Here is a 21,917-nt window from a genome sequence, read left to right on the forward strand (position 1 = left end):
TTAAGCCTTGAGGTTAGGCCTCAGTGGCCCTTTAGCCAATCAGCCAGCAGAGCTGCTTCTTTGGTTGCTGTGTATTTGGAAAGCAGACCTCATCCCATGTATCCTATCTACCTGCTTCCCTTGCTCAATCCTTTATGTGGTTTATCTGACCCCTAATTGAGGCCCCTAAAGAATTTTTGGCCCCTGGTAGCAGGGGTTGCAGGAAAGGAGATGGAAAACATTGAAGAAGAGTCACTTGATGGAAGCTTGTATGTAGTGTAGTCAGACATTGCTTGCACATCTCTTAAATTTTTTTCCAGACAAACTTATAAAGTCGGATTCCATGATGCAGCTTAAGTGCAAAATAGGAGCAGGACTGCGTAGAAGGAAGCTCAGACTGTCCTGAGCTTGAATTCAAGTGTATGAGCTTGGGTGAGTCAATTAGCTTCTGTGAGGCTAGCCTTGCCACACTGGCTAGTAAGACCAGAATAATCAAGACATGCAGCAGGGCTCTTGGAAAGAAAAAGAGACGACGTGTTGTTTATCTGTGAAATAAGCACAAAATATCTTAGCCATGTTTGTTTTCTTTGGTCCATATTCTTAAGTGTCTTAGGGTATCTGTCTGAACCACATTTATAATAAATAGTCTAGACCATGCAGGAAATTTAACTGAACCCCTGCAAGTTCAGCCTATCTCCAGAACTGAGAATGCTTCTTTTATGACAAGTACTATTTGATATTTAGACATATCCTCATTCCATGAATATTTATTGATCACCTTTTGTTCTTGTGCCTAGAATTGTAGGGAACACTGTGCAACTCCTCCTTGCAGAGTTCATAATGTCCCAAGAGAGGCACATGTGTAAAAGTGAAGTCAGAGTACGTGGATGCATGTAATTGATTGTGCCAAGTGGGTGGTGTGTAGAAGTCCTTTTAAGTTGAAAGAAAAGTGAAAATTGGCTTGAGTTAGCCTTGACAGGAAAACTTTATGTGTGGAAGAAATGAAAATTCAGTAGACCTTTCAAGGCTAGAGCACAAGTGTTTGGCAGGAGTACAGAGAATGTGAATGGGGACTGGATCAGTGTCCAGAGGACAGAGCAGACCTCCAGTTCATCACCCTCTCCTTCTGGAAACACTTCAGTCCCTGGCAGCTATGATTCCAGTTTCTCCCTGCCTCTACTTAACTTTGAATTCTGAGCTCCACACACAGTATGGAACATGGTAGAGGCTCCAGAGTGGATTTCTGTTGCAGCAAGAGTTGGCCAGCATGAGCGCAAAGCTTTGTACATGTACTTGGTATCTTGTTGTTCATCCATAGAAGCAAATCAGAGGGAAAACAGAGATTCGCTGCACAGGGATAATCATTCCTCCAGATCTTTTTTTAACCCTGTAGCATTATGGGCCCTACTTACACAACTAATTTCACCCTTAGAATCCATCTTCTGCAACACATGAGAGAAGAAATGCTTACTTGTAGATAGAAGACACACAGTTCCTGCAGTCTGATAACTCCTAGACAGGAGTTATCTTAGCTAGTCTCTGTATTCCTTAGAGATCACCTGTTCCTAGTGTCATAGATCACAGCAATGAGAGGTAGAAGGAAGGAACTTTTCATAAGAGAGGAGACCAGGCCCAGGAATGTTGGCAAGTCAGTAACTGCATGACTAAAACCTCAAGTTGCTCATTTCATAGCTTCCCATTCTCTGCAGGCTGCATTCCATTCTCTGTTAATTTGATTTTCATGGCATTAGTGTAGTCTATCTAATCTAATGAAATCCTTTCTATTTTAATTTTAGATTTCTCATATTGGCAAACTGAGAGATTTTCTTCTGGAACACAGGAAAGATTATATTAATGCTTACAGGTAAGTGCATTTGCGGGGAGGGGGGGCCAGGAGGGGGACTTGGTTTTGGACGGCTATGTTCTTTTTTGTTCCTATGTTCCTTTTGAGCTTAATTTTTTTTTGGTTGGGAGGAGGTACAGGGGAGTACTGGAGATTAAACTCAGGGGCACTCAACCATTGAGCCATATCCCCAGCCTTATTTTGTATTTTATTTAGAGACAGGGTCTCACTGAGTTACTTAGTGCCTTGCTTTTACTGAGGTTGGCTTTGAACTCGCAATTTTCCTGCCTCAGCCTCCCGAGCTGCTAGGATTACAAGCATGTGCCATCATGCCCGGCCCTTTTAAGCTTTTTGTCCTCACTTCTTACTTGACAACTCAGAGCTGTAATGAGGAAGATCAGCATAGCAGTGGAAGAACATGTGCAGAACCGAAGAAAACTCAGAGCTGCTGTGCCTGTGTTCCCACAGCAATGTGATATCACAACTTCTGGTCTCTATCTCCATGGGTGCCATTACATCCTAGCATGTGATACTCTGATTTCTTACCAGAGCAGTACATAAAACTGGGAGCACGTGTATTTGTATCACCTGAACCTTGAGGATGGGACAAGGTTTTCAAGGCTTTTGCTTGACTCTCTTTGTCTGTATTTTGCTGTCCCAGCCTGTGACACTGGCCTTGCTGTTTGGGTGGTGCCCTTGTGAGCATGTTTTCATCTCGCGCCTTCACTTCACTGTGTTAGGCCTTTCTTGCCCTTTCCAGTCTCAGTCCTCATGACCTCTTTCCTTGTCCTTCTCCCAGGCTTCTGACACTTGCTAGAGACATCAACAAGCTCACTTTGACTTGGCCTTCATTTTGGGGGGCTTATAAGTACTTTTATTCAGCCTCTAATGTAACTCATGATCATATTCCTCCTCTGGCTAGGTCCCCTTTCTACTTGGCAGCCATCACCTTTTGGAGTATCCCCTGGATTAGTCACCCCTAAGGAGACCCAGCGTGAATGCCCCACTGCTCTCTGTCAGCAGCAGCCTCCACACCTGACCTTGCCTGTTCTCGTCTCTTTCACACCATGCTCCTGCCATGGTGACGAGCATGCCAGCCTTCCTGGAAGTCTCCCTGCCCGTTCCTGATGCTGGCACAGGCAGCTGGTGTTGTTCCTCCTCTTCCCATGGTGGTCTTTTTTCAAAAGTTAGTGCTCAGCTTTAATGCTGTATCTTCTGAGAGGCCATCTTGGGCCACCGTTTATAAAATAGACCTGGGAGTTTTTGTTTGTTCCTGTACCTTATTTTTTTCATGACAAAGCATGATTTGTGATTATTCAATAATAATAACATAGTTTACTATTTATCTTTGTGAATAATTTTTAAGTTTTATGAGACTGGAGACCTTGTCAGCTTTTTATTCTTGTTTCCATAGTGCCTCACCCATACTTGGTACTAACTAAATATATGTCAGTGAATGAATGAATGAATGAACTCCTCATGTTGTCCATGATGAGCCCGATGTGGTGGTGCATGCCTGTAATCCCAGTGCCTCAGGAGGCTGAAGCAGGAGGATCACAAGTTCAAAACCAGCCTCAGCAACTCAGTGAGAACCTGTCTCAAAATAAAAAAAATTGGCTGGGGATGTGACTCAGTGGTTAAGCCCCACTGGGTTTAATCCCTGGTGCCAAATACATAAGGTCCCTGATGAGCCCATTGGTTCTCAACCACAGCTGATTTGTGGGGGACACTTGGCAATGTCTGAGGACAAAGAAGGAACTATCTGGCCCACAGTTTCAGTTGTGTTCATGTTCTCAGTGTCTTCCCATCTCAATCTATGCAAATTAACTAATTCATGCACCAAATATTTGTTGAATATATGCTCAGTGCCTGGTACTATTCTAGATTCTTAGGGCACATAATGGAATAAAAAAGGCAAATATTGCTTCTCTGCAGCTTGCATTCTAGGGATTAACAAAGACAAGCACTTAGGTCCTGTGGAACGGACACAGTAGAGTCAGGTTATGGGACCTAGGGTTGCTGAGGAAGGTGGTGGTTTATATCCAGAGTGGTCGGGACTGCCCCTGCTGAGGCCACCGCCTCCTCTGAGGTTTGGAGTGTTGGTAGGACTTCTCTCTTCTGCCTCTCTGCCTCCTCTCTTCTTTTCACCTGCTGTACCTATTTCTCCTCCGCTGTCCTACTGTCCAACTTGGGTTCCTCATCTCATCATTCCGACTGATTCTGGATCATTGCTACATTCCTAATTCCCCTCTAATTTTGATGATCACACTCTTTTCTTCCCTTCAGCTCATGCACTTAACCTTGTTCCTCCTGAAGCCATGTGCACTGTCACTTTGTTTCAATCCAGTGCCAGACTTGGGGAGAAAGTCTTCATCAGGGAATAGCCAACCTTCTGTAAAAGGCCAGATAGGAAGTGGATTAGGCTTGGTGGGTCACATATGCTGTCTCACATTCATCTTGGTTTTCTTTTATTGGTTTTGCTTATCGTTTTTATACAGTCTTGGAAACATGTAAAAAGTGCTTCTTAGCTATATAGAACCAAGCCTGTGGGTTGGATCTGGCCTGTTGGCTATTGGTCACTGACCTCTGGTACCTGATCCTTTGCTTCCTCACCATTCACTTCTCCCTGATCCTAACGGTGGAGCTTGGTTTTCATCACTTTCTGAGATTTTTTCTCCCAGAGCTCATCTATGCTTTTTAATTAGTAAAGCTGGTGGCTTTTTTCTCAAATTTAGTATAAGTGGAGTCATATAGTACACTCTTAGTGTATCTACCTTCTTTCACACAATATGCTGCTGAGAATATCACTAGTTGTTCTTTTTTATTAGTTATTTTTTGAAATATTCTGTTGTGTGAAATTGCCACAATTTGCTTATTCATTTACTAACAGGGAAAATTGGATTATTTCTAATTTCAGGCTATTATGAATAAGCTGCTTTGTGTGAGCAGCTTCTGCAAGGCTTTTTGTGCATATATGTGTATATTTCCCTAGAATAAACACCTAGGAGTGAAAGTGCCGGGTCACATACACAGCAGGTGTGTTCTTAAATTACCAGTTGCGAAGTGGTGTTGCTGCCTCATTAGCAGTGCATAGGGCTGCAGAGCAACTGGCATGTGGTGTTGGATGGTCTCTTCTTTTTAACCACTGTAGAGAAATAAAGTATGAATTAGTGTTTTAAATATGTGGCTCTCTAATGATAATGACAGTGCAGACCTTAACAGCCCTTTTCATCTCTCCACTTTGCTACAGCCTTTGATCCTGCTGACCACCATCAGTTTTGAGAAATTTCTTATTCCCTTTACTGCCACACTTAATAGCTTGTCCATCTGTATTAGCAAGGGATTGCTTCTAGGACCCCTCAAGGAAACCTGAACATGGGTGTTCTAGGCCCTCATGTAAAATAGCATAGAATTTGCCTATAAACTACCCACATCCTCCTGTTTACTTTGGATCATCTCTGGATTATGGATGATGCCTCATACAGTGTAAATGATATGTAAATAGTTGTTACAGTGAGTTGTGTAGGGAATGACGGCAAGCAAGTCAGGACATGTTCACTACAGCTGCACTTATTTTTATCTGAATATTTTCAGTGCATAGTTGGTGGAATCCTGTGTGAATGCATAGATAAATATGGAGGAGGACCCCACTGTATTTGGGGGCTCCTCTGACTACTCCTTTTTTTTGCCTCTTTGTTCTTCCATCTTTTCCTAAAAGAACTCCAGAGCTCTGTTTGACTCTTTTGTCCTGTCTGTTTCTACTTTGCATTACAAAAACTGACCCTGGCTTCGTCTGTGTATCTATCTACCTCCAACACACTCAGCCCCTCTCTGCCCCTCCCGAGTGCTTACTATGTGTGAGATACTCTGCTGAGCACTATTAGTATTTCATCTCATTTGGTCCTCACATCAGCCCTGTGAGGGAGACATTGTCATTGAGCCTGTTTGACAGGAAGGAAACTGAAACACAGGCGTTAAGGGACCTGCTGAAGACCACCACCTGGCAGCTGCTGAGCCAGGGCTTAGTGGTCTGGCAGAGCCAGGCACTTCACCACTGCTCTCTTACCCTTCATAGTGTCCTCTCACCACTGTGCCTTCCAGCATGGCATAGCCACAGGCTCCTTCAGTTCCACTTGCCACTGTCTTACCTATAAGCCACGTGGGCAGTCCCGCCTCCACGTGTGGCTCTGTCCACTTTCTTCCATACCCTCTAGGTGCTTTAGTGCAGTCTTGGCTACTGGCCTCATCTGTTTCTTCTGAACCCCTGCTCCTTGCCTCTCCCTCCCTGTTTCTCCTGAAGGCATAGCTACAGTCGTCATCACAGATGTGATCATTCAGTTCTCCTCCTTAGATCCCTTCTCTTTGCCTGCAGACATGTCCATACTTCTTCATGACCTCACCACACCTCACCACACGTCCATTCGCTCCTCCTATGGCTGCATTCAGAGGCGTTGGTGCCTCCAGGCCTTCACTCACCCGTTTGTCTGCCTTTTGTTCTTTGATTCATTACGTGCATTTCACGCATCCACCTGTTCCCCTGAAAGCCTCACTTCTAACCACCACCTTCTCCCAGATCCCGGGCCCTCTCTGAAAGCCATCTCCCCTGCCTCTGAAGTCTGGTACCTCTTTTTCTGTGCTTTTGTTAGGCTGCTTCTCACATGAGCCTGGTAAAAGAGTTATTTCTCCATGTTCTTCTTCTACCACACTTCTTGGGTGAGGTACTTTTATACTGTGTGTTTGACAGTGCTGAGGTTTGATTAATTGATTGATTCATCATTTCATTCATTCTACAGATCTTTACCATCTACCCTATGCCATACACTGTGCCAGGCATGGAGTATAAAATAGTGAGCACAGACAAACATTGTGCTCCTTTACCTTCACAGAGCTGTGAAAGGATTCATACATACGGGCAGCATTGCAGATAGGATAGGTACTACAAAAATAGAGGAGAGGAATGACTTTGAGGAATTCGGCCTTGTCAGGGAAAGAGTCCTTGGAGAAGCCATAGCATGAGCTGAGATCTGGAAGAGTGGGGGTTAGCCCAGTAACCAAAGGAAGGAGGGAATGGAGTTAAAGGTAGCCCTATGGAGACAGCGTCTGCCCTCTTGTGAAATACAGAGATGCAAAAGACAGTTTGCCACTCAGTGACTATTTATTGAACAGGTGGAGAAAACACCATTTGGAAAGACGAGGTTGATTTTAAAAGAGAAAGCCTTTTTTTTAATATTTATTTTTTAGTTATCGGCGGAAACAACATCTTTGTTTGTATGTGGTGCTGAGGATCGAACCCGGGCCACACGCGTGCCAGGTGAGCGCACTACTGCTTGAGCCACATCCCCAGCCCCGAGAAAGCCTTTTGACCATCGCTTGCACAGTGGCTTCTGAGGTAGAGTCCAGGCCTGTGCGTGCACTATAACGTTGCAGTAAGGGGCCCTATCCCAGCCGTCCCCTTCGACACCTTCCTCCTGGTTGCTCTGCAGCATCTCACCATGGGAACTTCTTTCCAGATGTGTCATGTAGTAGTGGAAGAATGGGTTTGACACAGGAGATGACATCATTAGGAGCATCTCTAGGATTTTAAAACAAAGTGTATTTTCTACTTCATAAACCTTTCTCTCAGGGCTGAGGTCGTGGCTCAGTAGTAGAGCATTTGCCTAACACATGTGAAGCACTGGGTTTGATCCTGAGTACCAACTAAAAGTAAAAAAAAAAAAAGGAAAGAAAAACCTTTCTCTCACAAAATTTGAAAATATAAAAAAATCCTCTGCATTTTCTTAATTTCATCAGTAGATGCAAACATGGAAGTGCTTCATATAAATACTCCAACAGAGAAAATAATATATCCCAGGTGAATTTTATTTTTTATTTTTATTTTTTTGAAGTACTGGGAGTCAGGCCCAGAGCCTCGTACATGACAGGCAACTGGCCTACCACAGAGCTTCATCCCCAGTCCCCAGTTGAATTTAAAATAAGCCTTGATACTTTGTCTACTTAAACTTCATATAAGGCAATTTTTATTTTTATTATTTTGGAACACATTAAAACAATTATTCTGATGCATAGAACGAAGTAAATCTTATGTTTAGCTTCTTAGTTAAAAGATTTGTTTAACGCTAGATGGCAGTGTAAATGTTTAATTTCTTTTGTTAGAATTAAATACTAATTTAATAGGTCATTAAAATGGAAGCTACAGTGACTTGTGGAAGCTTTATAGAATTGGTATAAAGCTGTCAGTTTCCAGTTCCTGACAGCTTTATACCAACAACTTAGGTTAAAGATGCAGTCATAGAGACCTTTTATACAAGTCCATTGTTAACTTCCCTTTGCCTTGAAAAGGCATCGAGTAGGGTGAATGCTGTGAACGTTGGCTTAGCTTGAGGCACCCCTTGAAAGCCATATGAATCTGGGAGAACCATTTTATCTTCCAACAGCAGTGTCTTCCTCTAGGCAGAGGTCAGCAAGGGTCAGCCACACCAGGCCTAGCCCTGCCTGTGTCCTCTCATCCTATCAGCTGAGAATAGCCTCATATTGTAAATTGGTTGGAAAAAAAATAATACTCTGACTTTACCACATAGAAATTGTATGAAATTCAAATCTCAGTATCCATGTAGAGTTTTAATGGCACATAACCAGCCCATTCATTTGCATATTGTCTGTGACTGCTTTGGGCCACAACTGTACAGCTGAGTAGCTGTGCAGACATAAGGCCCACAAAGTGTGACATATTTATATCTGGCTAACAATGGGGATGATAATCACTAGGAGTACTTAAGAGGTTCAGAGAAGTCAATATAATTGAAATTTAGAGGAAAAAATAGTGTAATTAAATCAGGGTGTGATTCTGTAACTGTGCTTGTTGGTTTTGTGGTGCCAGGGATTGAACCTAGCAGCACTTAACCACTAAACCACACCCCCAGCCCTTTTTTTAATTTTAATTTTTATTTTTTTATTTTGAGACAAGGCCTCTCTAAGTTGCTGAAGCTGACTTTGCATTTAAACCACTGGAATTATAGACATGTACCACTATGCCTTCATAACTGCAGTAGTGTTGAGGCAGGCATCCTCAAACCCAGAGCTCTGCTCCTCCACACTGTTTTTCCCTTTCCCAGATGCAGTTGCAACAACTGTGGGTCTGGACCAGCTCTGCCACTCCTTGCTGTGTGGCTTAAGCACGTCACTTACCCATCTTTTAGCATCACATCGAACTCTTAATTCCTAAAGCCTTCTTCCTCTTGAGCAGTCTGTGGCCATGTTATAGAAACTCAGTTCTTGCACTTTTTTTTTTGTGCTACAGTTCATTAACAACCCATGCACTCTGAGATCCACATCTATTCTGGCTTTGGTCCCTTTTAAAGAATCATACCTTAAGTTCCAGTCTCATTTCTGTCATGTGTTAGTCATATGAGTGAATATAGCTCAACACCTTTGTGCTTGTTTTCTTTCTAATGAAACGTGGATAGTGTGAGGATTGGATTTGTATGTGAGAGCTCCTGGCACACGGAATTGCCTTGATGAATGGAAGTAGAGCTGGAACCCCATCTGACTGCCATGTACTTGAGGAGGGGAATTATTGAACAAAACAAAACCCACCCATTTCCTGTAGGGTGGGGTGATGGAGAGAAAGAGAGGAGGGAGGAGGGAAAGACTGAGGATGCGAGAGTCACACCAGTGATATCAGCTTTGTCAGAGACAATTGAGAACAGCATCTTTATCAGCTTCAACATAGGTTGGTTGACATCTGAGGTCTGCAGGTAGGTGGCCTTGTGATCCTCACTTCTTAACCAGGGACAGACCCACTCAGCTCTTGGTGCCACTGAACAGTGTAGTTCCTGGAACCCAGAGAGCAGGGCCAGGCCCCTGTGTAGCATCTTGAGAGAGGAATAGGGCACAATACCTGCTGCCTACAGGTGGCAGCAAAGAGAAAGGAGTGGTGGCTAGGTGTGTGTCCAGTTCCTCTGCCCTGAGCACCACTTTTAGAAGTTCCTGCTTCCACCACCGGGGAGAGGTGAGGAGAGAGGACGTATCATCTGGGCAAGCTGATCCATGCAAAAACACCAGAAACATCCCACTGCCGACCTGTCCCCTCCAGAGAAAGAGAGGCCACCCATCACCTCCCATCAGGATCTCCCTCCTGCAGGTGGCAGGCTGTCTGCAGCCTTTCTTTTTCAGTACCTTTCCCTCCCAAAACAGTGTGCTGGCCTTGACCTGCTTCTGGGTCCATCTTAGATGGAGTACAATCCTGGAATTGAAAGAATATGCATAGAAATATTGCTTTCAGACCTGAGAGCCTTTGGTAGTTTGACATAATTAGGAAGCTATGATTCTTTTCCAGAATATAGAGCTCAGACTTCATTGACCCATTTAATTTTTTTAAATAATGACATTTTACTAGAGCAGAACAGCATGCAACCAGGGTAGCCTCTGGCTGGATCTCTGAATGATCTTAATTAAAAATAGTTTTCCCAATTCTAGTAGATGTACCTTTTCTAAAATATCCTGGCAACAGAACATACCAATTAGTGAAAACTTTCTTTGTTTCTGTTGTTGCCACTGAACAAGAAGAATTCTGTCATTTTAAAGGTTAGTGCATGTGTGTATAAACAATGTATCCTAAATGAACATCACCTTTTAATTGAATAAGGAACTTTATCAAATTAACCTTTAGACCTTTTCAAATTCACTGAGCTGGGTTTCCATTAAATCAAAATAATAGAGTAGGAGGATGTTAATCTAATGTCCTCGGAATCAGTCATATATAGGTCTGCTCTGTCCACAGGGGTATAACTTGGAAGTGAGTACCCTTCTGGTTTATGAGCCCCTGATCCCTTTAGCCTCTATTCCTGATGAGCTGGCTCCTAGCAGGGATAAGTGCCAGGCTCTAGGTGCTTCTGCTCACCACTCTGATTCCTCTTAGAAGAATAGCCAGTTGTGCCTTCACCATGTTCAGCCAGTCAGGTGAATAGATCAGGGTGCTAAGGAACATTGGGTTGGGGAAATGCTTATCCCTCACCCTTCAGTTTCACTGAGAAGAGGAACATTAATTCTCCAAGAGACTGTGGGCTTCCCCGCTTCTTCTAGTTTCCCCCCCCCCAAAATGTGAAAGTGGAGTAGGAAAAGGAAAGGGTCCATACCAAGGAGGAGAGGATGCCAATCTTATGGTGGGGGCTGGGAAGAGGAGCCCCATGCTTCACTCATCCCTTTCTCCTTTAGACAGGCCTGTCCTCAGGCTGAGCGTGGTCCCTGCTATATGTGTCTTAAGTTTTTTTTAGAGTAGGATGATGCCAATAGGTGTTGGGGTTGAAGGTGGGGAACCCGCTCAGGAGAGTCCTAACTAGAGCACAGTTGTAGCCACACATCAACCACATTCTCTAGTTTAGCCTTATCTTTTTATTTAGTTCATTCAGAAAATATTTGATTATTGATTTTTCAGCCTGTTAAATGCTAAGCATTATTTTTGGTGATGCAGATACATCAGTGAATAGGCAGACAATAGTCCTTGCCTTTGTGGAACTTAAGTTTTGATGTGGGGTGAGGGGACCCAGATAAGAAACAAAATAATAAGTAAAATGTAAGATGTTGAACAGAATAAATATCAATGTCGGGAGGAGAGAAGGGAAGGGGCATATGAAGGATCAGAACGGATACAGTTTTATAAAGGTGAATTAGGGAGGGCCTCATTAAAATGGTGACATTGACAATGCCTAAAAGAAGTGAGGAATTTGTTTGTGGGGTATCTGGGGAAAGAGCATCCCAGAAGGAGGAGATAGCCAGCAAGACTGAGGTCCTGAGATGGAGTGTGCCTGCAAGGTTGAGATGCTGGAGGGGACTGGTATAACTGGAGCCAGAGCTGGGAGTAGAGGCGAAGATGAGGCCAGAGACACAGCAGGGTGCCAGGTCTTACAGTTCCTTTTAAGAATCTTGTAAGGACCTTGGATTTTTATTCTTTGGTGAGAAGCCGCTGGGAGGTCTGTGCAAAGGATTAACAGGATTCAGCTTAGTCTCTAACAGAATCAGTGTGGTCTGTGGTCCATGGTCCATGGTCCGTGTGTTGAAGCAGACTCTGTAGGAGGCCACAATTGTAATGCAAGTGGGAGGCATTGGTGGCAGGCCCTAAGAGGCAGTGGTGGATGCGACTGTAGATAAGAACAGGCAGGTCCTGGGAATGTTTCAAAGGTAGAGCCAATAAGATATGCTCTTGGATTAGATGTGAGCTGGGAAGGAAAAAAAAAGAGCTACAGATCATACCAAGGTTTGAGTCTTGTGCAACTGGAAAGATTGGAATTGGCACCGGCACAGATGAAGAGGGCTGCTGGAGGAGTGTTTGAGGAGAGGCTCAGTTCTGAACATACTTGCAGTGCAGATTTTACATCTGAATGGAAATGTTGGACAGGCAGTTGGATATATGTGTCTCAAGGTCAAGGAGAGGTCTAGATTGAAAATAGAAACTTGAGACTGGTCAGCTTGAAGCCATGGGACTAGTGAACTCACCAAGGTAACAAGTATAGGTAGACAGTGAAGAGATTCAGGAACCAGGTCATGAACTGCCCATTGTAAAGTGGTTGGCAGTTAAGAGGTGTCAAGAAGGGCTGAAAACAAGCGGCTAGGGAGGGAAGGGGATGGGACCCTGTGTTATCATGGAGGTCAGTGCAGCCAAAGAGGAGGAGGAGGGATGAGTGCCATCAAATCTACGGGAAATAAGAAAGTAAGGTATGTACTGAGCACCATGACAGTTGCTGGTGATTACTGCTGACGCCAGAATGACAAGGGTTAAAAGCGTGATTGTATCAGGTCCAAGAGAGAATGGCCAGGAAAGTGGGCACCCAGAATGGAAGCATTGCTGAGAGAAGTTTTACTGAAAAGGGGTGACACTGAGCAGTACCTGGCAGGGGAGATGGAATGGGAGTGGAGGTTTGGTTTAAAGTTGTTTTTGTTTTAAAATTGGGGAAAATAACACCATGTTTGTATGTAGGTAGGAAATATCCAGCATGTAGGAATATTTTGATATTAATAGGTAATAAATTCATATAGGTTCACTCTGCCAAAGTCCAAGTATTGGATACATACATTATGTCATCCAAGCTTAGTGGTACAGGAGAAATGAGAACTGCCAGGGTCATTCTAGTGCCCAGGTGGAAGGAGTTGCTGTCACTAGGAGATGCTTCCACAGAAGCAGAAGAGCAGGTGTCCATGGGCCCAAAGATGCGGGAAGGAGGAGCTTATAGGAATTCTCAGAAAACTGAAAGCAGAGTGGTCACTGACACTGAAGATGAGGAAGGAGGCGAGGGCAAGTTGAGGAGACTAGAGATGTGGAATGGTCATTCAGGAGAGGGGCAAGCAAAGGCACCAGCATTATTGCCAGGTGCCATTAGGGGACCACTTAGCAGAGTGATCCGGTAAGGCAGTATCTCGATCTGTCTGTCTGAGTCCCACTTGATCCTAGGGTCACCTACCTGGAAAGCCGTTCAGTACTGATTCTTTTTCTGCTATTGGCCACATCAGGCCCTGACTCCCAAGTGTTTCTTTCTCATGGCCTCTACTCCTTACTTCCTATAGGCCAGGCCTGCCTGGTAGCCCTGAGATTAGAACACACAAAACCAGATAAATTAGACAAGACCCAAGCAGACAAGTTGCTCTGAGTGCCCAATATATGAAGGCTGTCTGCTGTGCAGTCTTTGCCGACAAAGGTTTTTCTCACTTCAGCTTATTAAGCCTAGCGAGCATTTGCCCTTACATTGTATGTCATAGTAACTTTTCCCTTTCCCCTTAATAAATTGTAGAACTTTAGAATCTCCTTTAATTTCTCAATATTTTAACAGGAAATGGCTGAAAAACCATTTGCCACACTTTCTTCTTTCAGAACAAAGAATCGGTTATGGAACATTTGGTCTCAAGAGCATTATTTCTTTCTAAAATTGTATCATAAGGACAAATGGTAGTAGTATTAGTTCCTTCCTTTCCGTTTCCAGTGCTTTCTTCTATTCCTTCTGGGTCTGTGTCTTTACTCTGCCTCTCGCTCACCTACGCACTAGATCTCACGTTCTGTTAATACTTCACCTCCAATGTCTGTTTAATTACTGGAAGTTTTACATCTTGGATCCTTCTCCTCTTCCCAATCACTTACCTCCCTTTTCCCTTTCTTAAACTTCATTTGAACAAAAATGTATTGAGCCCATACCTATCACATGATGCTAGGAATACAAAGATAAATAGGACAAGATTCTGTGCTTAACCTCCTCAACCCAGGACTGGATCTTCCCCATTTTTCCTCCAGCATGGTATTTCCACAGTTATCTTTACCAAGCTCAGCTTTTCCATTGTCACAGAATAAAATTCTGACTCACTGAAGGCCACCAAGGATACATCCCTTCCATCTGTCCTATGTCCAGCCAGTTTGAACCACTCATGGTTCTTCAAACTCAGGGCTCTACTCTTGCCTCTCATGGCCACACCTGCCTTTCAAGATTAGTTTATAGGTGTCCTCAGGAGAGTAAGTGCACACTCTTCTGAACTCTTCTGCCTTTTATGGCATGAGAGATGCCTTAGAGAGAGTTGTAACATCTGAGATCAGAGTAGCTGCCCAGGGTCACACCCCAGCTCTGCTGATGACTGCTGGATAGCCTTGCAAGTTGTGTAATCTCTCTGTGCCTCAGTTGCTACATGTGTAAAATGGGAATTTATAGTAGTACCTACCTCATAGAGTTTGGGGAAGTTAGTAAGCAAATATATGTGAAGCCCAGAACAGTGGTTAGTGTTGCTAATGAGAAGTGTCCACAGCCTCAGCCTTTGTTTATGCTGTATGAACACATACATCAGCCTTAGGTGTTACCTGTTGTAGTACAGTGTATTGAAAACAGGGTCTATATTTTGTTTCTATGTCTTAGAGAGTAACTTTAATTTCATAAATCATATTGGGTAGATTCATTTCATAATATACATACTATATGCCCAATATGCATTATAAAATTAATCTGTTGATTTATTATTTATAGTAAAAATCAGGTTGTAGTATATGACTTCCCACCCATACCTTTTCAGGAACCTTTACAACAGTGTCTTAAACATTCTCTTCTTCTCTATCCTCAGGAATGCTCTAGTTGTATAATAAATTAATAGCCAGGGCTGGGGTTGTGGCACAAGTGGTAGAGTGCTAACCTAGTATGTGTGTGGCACTGGGTTCAATTCTCAGTATCACATAAAAATAAAATAAAGATATTGTGTCCACTTAAAAAAACTAAAAAATAAATATTTTAAAAAATAATAGAAGAACTTCATGGTATTTGGTTATTTTGAACTTGTCCTTTCTTACAATACTAGTCAACAAAATAACATAAATAAATGTTCCTTTAAATTTCTGAACTATGGAATAAACTTACCACCCAGTTTTTTTCCTCCACTCTCCCTAAAGTAATTGCCTAATCTAAACTGATATCCAACATAGTTCCCTTTAATTGAGTCTAATTTTTAGAGAAATTGAGATCTCTAATAAAATTATCTCTCTCTACATAATAAAGAAAATAAAATTAAACTTTGATAAATTTATATGTGCATATCTTATGAGGATATATTTCTGGAAATATTTGATGGATATTTAACCTTTTAAAAAAAGTAGTAATTTTGTTAGAACCTAATTTGAAGCTGCATCATCAGCAACCTTCATTACTTTGATGACTGTTTTCAAGTGCCCACCATAGACCTACTGCTATTCTTAAAATATCATGGGAACATTGAGTTAGAATCCCTTTTCCAGCCAGTCTGTCTCCTGTGTGAGTCCCTGTATGTGGCCCACACCTTAACACTTCCAAACCTGTGCCCTCTTCTGTTTCTATGGCTTTGCATGCCCTCAGGAAAACCTAGAACTCCCTCTAACTGCTCCTTATCTGCCTGTGTACCCAGGCAATCTAGGCCTCAGATTTGTCCTCACCCCCTTAGACACTACCTGGCTTAGGTTTTTTTAGCAGTGGTCTCTTATCCAGGGCTGAGGGCACATGGTTTCATCTGCCTCCAGGCCACCCACACAAAGGAACCATGCAAATAGCAAATTCCCCTGTGTAAAATCCTCCAGTGGCTATTTCCATCAAATACACCCTTGATCCCAGCTTTGGTATTGCAGGGACCCTGATTCAATTGACGGTGGACTATTTGTATTTTGTATGACCACTGTGTTTTTGGAAAACCTATTGATATTGGAGAAACAGCTATTACAGAGTAACAATTTTAAATACATATATACATACTCATCATAATACCATCCATATTTATTTAAAAAATAGTGTAGACATAATGCTAGACACATTTGATGTAGAGATACTGACCACATGTGTATGATGTGCTGCCCCTTTGAAGTGACCCTTGGTGCCCCAGAGGTCCATCACTATTGCTTGGTTTCCATGGAACCAGCCTGTTTACTCCTTTCTCCTTTCGCTCAGATGTGCTCTGGTGTGGAGCAAAGGTGACATGGTTACTCTGAGCACCATCTGAAGGTTGGGAAACTTGAAGCTGGTCCTCCCTGCTGTGTTCTGTGTGGGTACTTTCCTTTTCCTTTATGAACTGTCTACTATCACTTTGGATTCCACATCCACCCCCCACACCAGCACCATTCACTACAGTTCCTTGTACTCCCTTTTTCTGTGTCAATCACTCCTATAGTTCAGTACCCTTTGTAGGGGTTGATACTGAGACTTGCTCAATTTTGAGCCCCCAGCCCCTGGCCTAGTGCCTGACATATGTAGGTTCAGCATATAAGGCAGTGAATGAATACATTGTGAGGACTAAATACATACATAGGGTACCTGTAAGACACTGAGAATAGCATGTGGCGTATAGTAAGTGCTCAGCTCATACTAGTGCACCCACACTGTGCCAGCTGCCATTCTGGGTGCTAGGGAAACAAAACCAGACAAGACACACACAGTCCTTACTTTCGTGAAGCTTGCATTCTGCTGACAGCAGAGAGATATAAATATTTACTCTTTCAGGGAATAATAAATACAATAAAGAAAAATAAAGCAGGATAAGGAATAGATGGCAGTAAAGTTGGTTTGGGAGTCCTAGCTTGCTTCCGTGTCACAAAGCAGAGAAGGCAGAGGGCAGCTTTGACACTGAGAGACAATAATCTGACCAGCACAGGTGGGAAGATGTTGTTAGACAAGTGCTGTGGGGAACCTTGGGGGGACAGGTGTTGTGGGGAACGGTCAGGAAAGGTGACCCAGGGCAGCCATCCAAGCAGAGGCCCAGTCTGAGGGGAGGCAGGAGCCTACTTAGTCCCCTGCTGCTCAGTATGTGGCCAGTGTGAAGTGCCTGAGGGGTGAGCCACAGGAAGCGAGGCTATGGGTAGGCGTGGGATGACCAGGACTTGGCGTTTTGCCCTCAGTGAGAATTGGTGGCTAGCACCGACACATTTGTAAGGTCCCTTTAATTTGCTGTATTGTGATTCTGAATTTCATGTGGAGTCCAGAGTGTTGAATTGGACAGAGCAGCATCATCATTAGTAATGATGCTGCCACTCCTGCTCGGCTCTCACAACCATGAGCGCTGTAATAAAACTACCATATTTTGAGCTTCAAGCTGCTGTGTAACTAAAAGTGGCAATTTTAGGATGGTGTAATTTAATATCAAAGGAAATTATATTTTTTCTTGAAGCACCTTTGTTGTGAGTTGTGAAGACTGTTTGTTAACATCAAAGGACTGCATCCCAAACCAGTTTCTCACAGATATTTCAAGAACCCCAAATCCATTCCCTGTCCTATTCTCCAGGCAGTACCCAGGATGAACTGCCAGTCATTGGGTTGCACAAAGCCATTTTGGAGCCCCCAAATGTTCTAAAGTCAAGTCCTCTGTTCTTTCCAAGCCCCGCAGGCTTCTGCCTAAACCATCTGTCTCTCCCTCCCTTAACTGACCTGCAGTTGGGGCTATTTGGGAAGCTTTTTCTGCCTCACAGCCTTCATTTGCCACCCTCTAGGTCTTTCTCCCACTTCTCAGCCCAGCCGGTTCCTCCTTCTCCTCCAGGTCTCAGCCTTGGTGTCAGTGGATCAGGGAAGCTGTTCCCTTCCCCCTGCCCACACTCCCTTGGGTTGTCATTTTCTGCTTCCCTCTTATTTTCTTCCTCTGTCCTTATTTAGCCATATCATGTCTGAATATGGGAGGATGACAGATGCAGAACGTGACCAGAGAGACCAGGATGCTCAGATATTCATGCAGACCTGTTCAGAAGCAATCCAGCAACTCAGAACAGAAGGTAAAGTGCTCTGAAAGATGCAAACAGCCAACCACAGATGTGTCAAGTAGTTCAACAGGATTCATGAAGAGCAACCACCCACAGTCCCTCTTAAGTTCTTACTGAGAGTCAGAGTTTAAAACTTCAGAATATTTCCTGATCCATGTTTTAACAAACTAAGCCAGTCAGAATCACAAATAGGCCACCACTCAAGTTAAACAGATGGGAGGAAGGAGATGGATGGACCTTATCAAACAGAACCAGAAATTTACTAAGTGGCCAAGGTCAGAAAAGGCAAATTATATGTGTGCATACATGCGTGTGTGATGTCCACGAGTGCCTGCAGTGTGTGGCAGTTAGTGGGGCAGGTTGGCTGGCATGTGGATAATAAAGTAAGAAGGCAGCTTATGCTCCACCTGCCCTAGCAATAGTAAACTGGTGTCACTCTCTTGCAGTCAAGAGGAAGGATCTGAGCTGTTGCTGCTGAGAGAGGCATCCACACTCTGCCATATTTGATCTCTGTGGCCTGAGACAAGTCACTGAATCTTCCTGGGCCTGTTTCTTCCTCTGTAAAATGCAAGTGATTATAGAAAGTATATCAGCATTACTATGAAAACTGAGCTAGATTCCTAGAGCTGACCCTGGCACCAGAGGGCCATTGTCACCTCATTCTTGCCCAGTCTCATTCTGATTGAAGCACTGGGATGCCTTCCCAAGCTATGTGTCTTCCCCACATCTTTTAAAATGTGTTTAGACAGGTAGAGCACATGAAATGATCTAGCATTCCAAGTGTCCAGGTGCCATGTGTTCAAGACACAGACTTCTCCTGGGGAAGCTTCCATGAGAGCTGATGGGCCATCAAGAGAGTCTGGTGAAGCTGTAGACATTCTAGAAAACACAAAACACTGTGCAGTCTCACAGAATCCCTCAGTCCCTCTGGGATCTCAGCTCTGCAGCCCTACGTAAGGTTATACTCTTCACCTCTGCGTTTATTGAGATGCCTAGAAAGTGTATGTAAACATTAATAAAACCAGCCATTAAGTATCAAACCACAGAACCTGAGGCTCCTTTTGGCCTCCAAACCTGAGTTTCTTCATGTGAAAGTGGATATAATCAGAATTGCCACCTGGTCCCTTCAAAAGGTGGCTGTGTAGGATGTGAGCTCAGTGTCCGCATACAGCAGGCACTTGTCCCCTCCATGAGTGGTAGTTGTCTTACCAGACTAATGGGTACAGACTTCAATCTGCTAAGTCTATCAGACTTCTGTGTGGTAGTCCAAACAGGAAAGGAACCTCTGTGACTGGGCGTCATGGAAGGTTCCTAGAGTGGAGAGTTCACCTCAGTGTTGAGGGGTCCTGGGAGTGTGAGACTGGGAAGAGCTGGGGCTTTCCAAGCCAAAGCACAGTGCAGGCCCAGAGGGGGTGTTAGGACTTAGGCTTGATTTCAGCATGTTATTAAAGGTCAGCGTGGGTACTGATGCTGCCAGTACACATGGGGTCAGTCCTCAAGAAGGGACTGCATCAAGGACTGTCCCTGAGTGCTATAATAAACCATGAATTATTTGACTAGTTTTCCTCTGGCTTTAATCTTTTCATCTGGCAAAGCCTTATCTTACTGTTAAAAACAGTTTCACTTACATAAGGCTTGCTCTGTGGTTGTGTTTTTAAAAATACCTTTAATAAAGAAAGGGAATCTGATGCATTGTTTTTAGGCTCATTAAATACAGAAGCCTGAATGTTGTCTTTTCTGTTACAGCCCACAAGGAGATACATTCCCAGCAAGTGAAGGAGCACAGGACTGCTCTTCTGGATTTCATTCAAGATTACTTAAAAAGTATTTCATCTTCCCTTAAAGGTCAAATGTGGCCTTTCACAATAAATGAATTCAGAATTCAGCTTTGCTAGCTGAAGATGGTAGTGTCTCATTATATTTAATGATACCTTTGCCTGATAAGCCATTTTAAATGATCTCTGTTCTGCTATTTTCCTTTCAACAGGAGTGTGTAAACTTTACTCAGAACAGAGAGCCATTTGAGTTAAATTCGAGTGGTGGATAAGAAGACATTGTAAGTATGGCCTCTGTTGGTATTTCTCAGTTAATAATAATAATAATAATAATAATAATAATAGTGGTAACTCAAGTTCACAGAGCACTTCCTCTAGGATGTATATTGAGATTGAATTTCTTTATAAAGTGCCTTAGCTAGTGCCTACTGCGGGCTGTGTGCCAGGTGCTATGCTCACCTCTGTTGGCTCACAGATACTGTTACTCTCCTCAGCTGAGGCTGAGCAGGTTGGGCTACTCACCCATAGCCCCACAGTCTGGAGGTAGCTGAGCTGGGATTGATTTGAAATTTGTGCTCTTACCCAGTTTGCTTCTTAATTATTCTATGAAGCCATTTTACCCCAATCTCTGTCCCCCACATATTTCTTATTATCTTTGAAAGAGTTTTCCTGAGGGAGGAGCTTGGCACAATGACCAGTGCTTCATAAGGCCAGTGTGACCCATGTACTTGTGAGATGCCACATGCTCTGAGCACACACCTGTTTTCAAGCCCAGCACCCATTTCACACAGGCACTTTTCTGACTTGTCCAAGGCCACACGGCCAAGAAGTAGCAGACCAGGCACCAGTATTTCCTGTGGCACCTCTGTGTGCCTCTGTCCACCTTCCCATCTGGGTTCACACAGCCTCCTACAATGTTGGGCACAGTGCACAGTGGCAGCCATCTCAGCAGCCCAGCCCATCATGGAGACTGAAAAGCATCAGTGGGCTGGATGTGGTAATACATGCCTATAATCCCAGTGGCTAGGGAGACTGACACAAGAGGATCACAGGTTCAAATCCCATCTCAGAAACTTAGTAAGACTCTACCTCCAAAAAAAAAAAAAAGGCTGGGAATGTAGCTCAATGGTTGAACACCCAGGTTCAATCTCTGGTACAAAAAAAACAAACAAACAAATAAAACACCTCAGTGAGTACTGTGTCCATACTCTGAATCTTGAGCACTTCTCAACTAACTTTGGAAATATTCTAGAACATTATGAGAAGATAGCATGACATAATATTTTGGGACAGGTTCCCTTATATCATGTCAGGTGCCCCTGATAGTGCTCTCAGGTCCAGGACTTGGCCTCAGCTCTGCTCATGACTGGTTTCTCATATTGAACAGATACAGAGAGGAACATCAAAGGGGGGGCCTATGGGACAAAATCCTTATGAGACCAGAACACTTAGGAGCTCCCAGGACACTTTCTAGGGGAGTCACACAGCATGTGACTCGTGACAGTGGGTGAAGTGTGGTCTACCAGGGAAGCTCAGGAGTGACTCACAACCCAGGGATTTTACTGGCACCTGGTCACATGGCACCTTCTCTCTGGCCATATCAGAACTCCAGATGCCAGCAGGAAAGCAGGGTTGGGCATCACAGCCCTTCAGCTCACATTGTTTACACCCAGCTTAGTCACGGGGAGCTGCTCCTCTCAGCTAGATGGCACAACTCCCTGAAAGTCCAGGTTCTCAGATGCACCAAGAGCAAGCCTTGCAAGCAGGCCCTTCTAAGGATGGCAGTCTGAGGCCTTCCATGTGAGCTTTTCTCTGCACACTTGTTAAATAGATTTGAAACAGTAAATGCCAATGGGTAGAAGCATTTGGGGATGATAATAAGTAGATCAGGCAAGTTATCTGTCAGCAGATAGTTACTATTATATAATGTACCAAGAGGGTAATTTGAGAGAAGCAAAAAATAAAGTCGTTGTCCTCAGGGAACTTAGAGGCAGACTGGGCTGCTATAAAAACTTGAAAAATTAACCAACTTAATCAGGACATAATATTTTGGGACAGGTTTACTTATATCATGTCAGGTGTCCCTGATAGTGCT

At 43.6% G+C, this 21,917-nt stretch overlaps 1 protein-coding gene across 1 annotated transcript in view; it reads left to right on the forward strand.

Moving 5' to 3' along the window:
* The window catches only part of LOC144373844 (syntaxin-18-like), a 104,267-nt gene that overhangs the window by 39,439 nt on the left and 42,911 nt on the right, over positions 1-21,917 (forward strand). Inside the window, 5 exon segments of the mRNA XM_078036804.1 lie at positions 1,776-1,843; positions 17,944-18,059; positions 19,794-19,871; positions 20,035-20,078; positions 20,081-20,103. Coding sequence (XP_077892930.1) covers positions 1,776-1,843; positions 17,944-18,059; positions 19,794-19,871; positions 20,035-20,078; positions 20,081-20,103 — 329 coding nt within the window.

Source organism: Ictidomys tridecemlineatus, unplaced genomic scaffold (assembly GCF_052094955.1).
Source record: "Ictidomys tridecemlineatus isolate mIctTri1 unplaced genomic scaffold, mIctTri1.hap1 Scaffold_51, whole genome shotgun sequence".
NCBI classification, from domain to species: Eukaryota; Metazoa; Chordata; class Mammalia; order Rodentia; family Sciuridae; genus Ictidomys; species Ictidomys tridecemlineatus.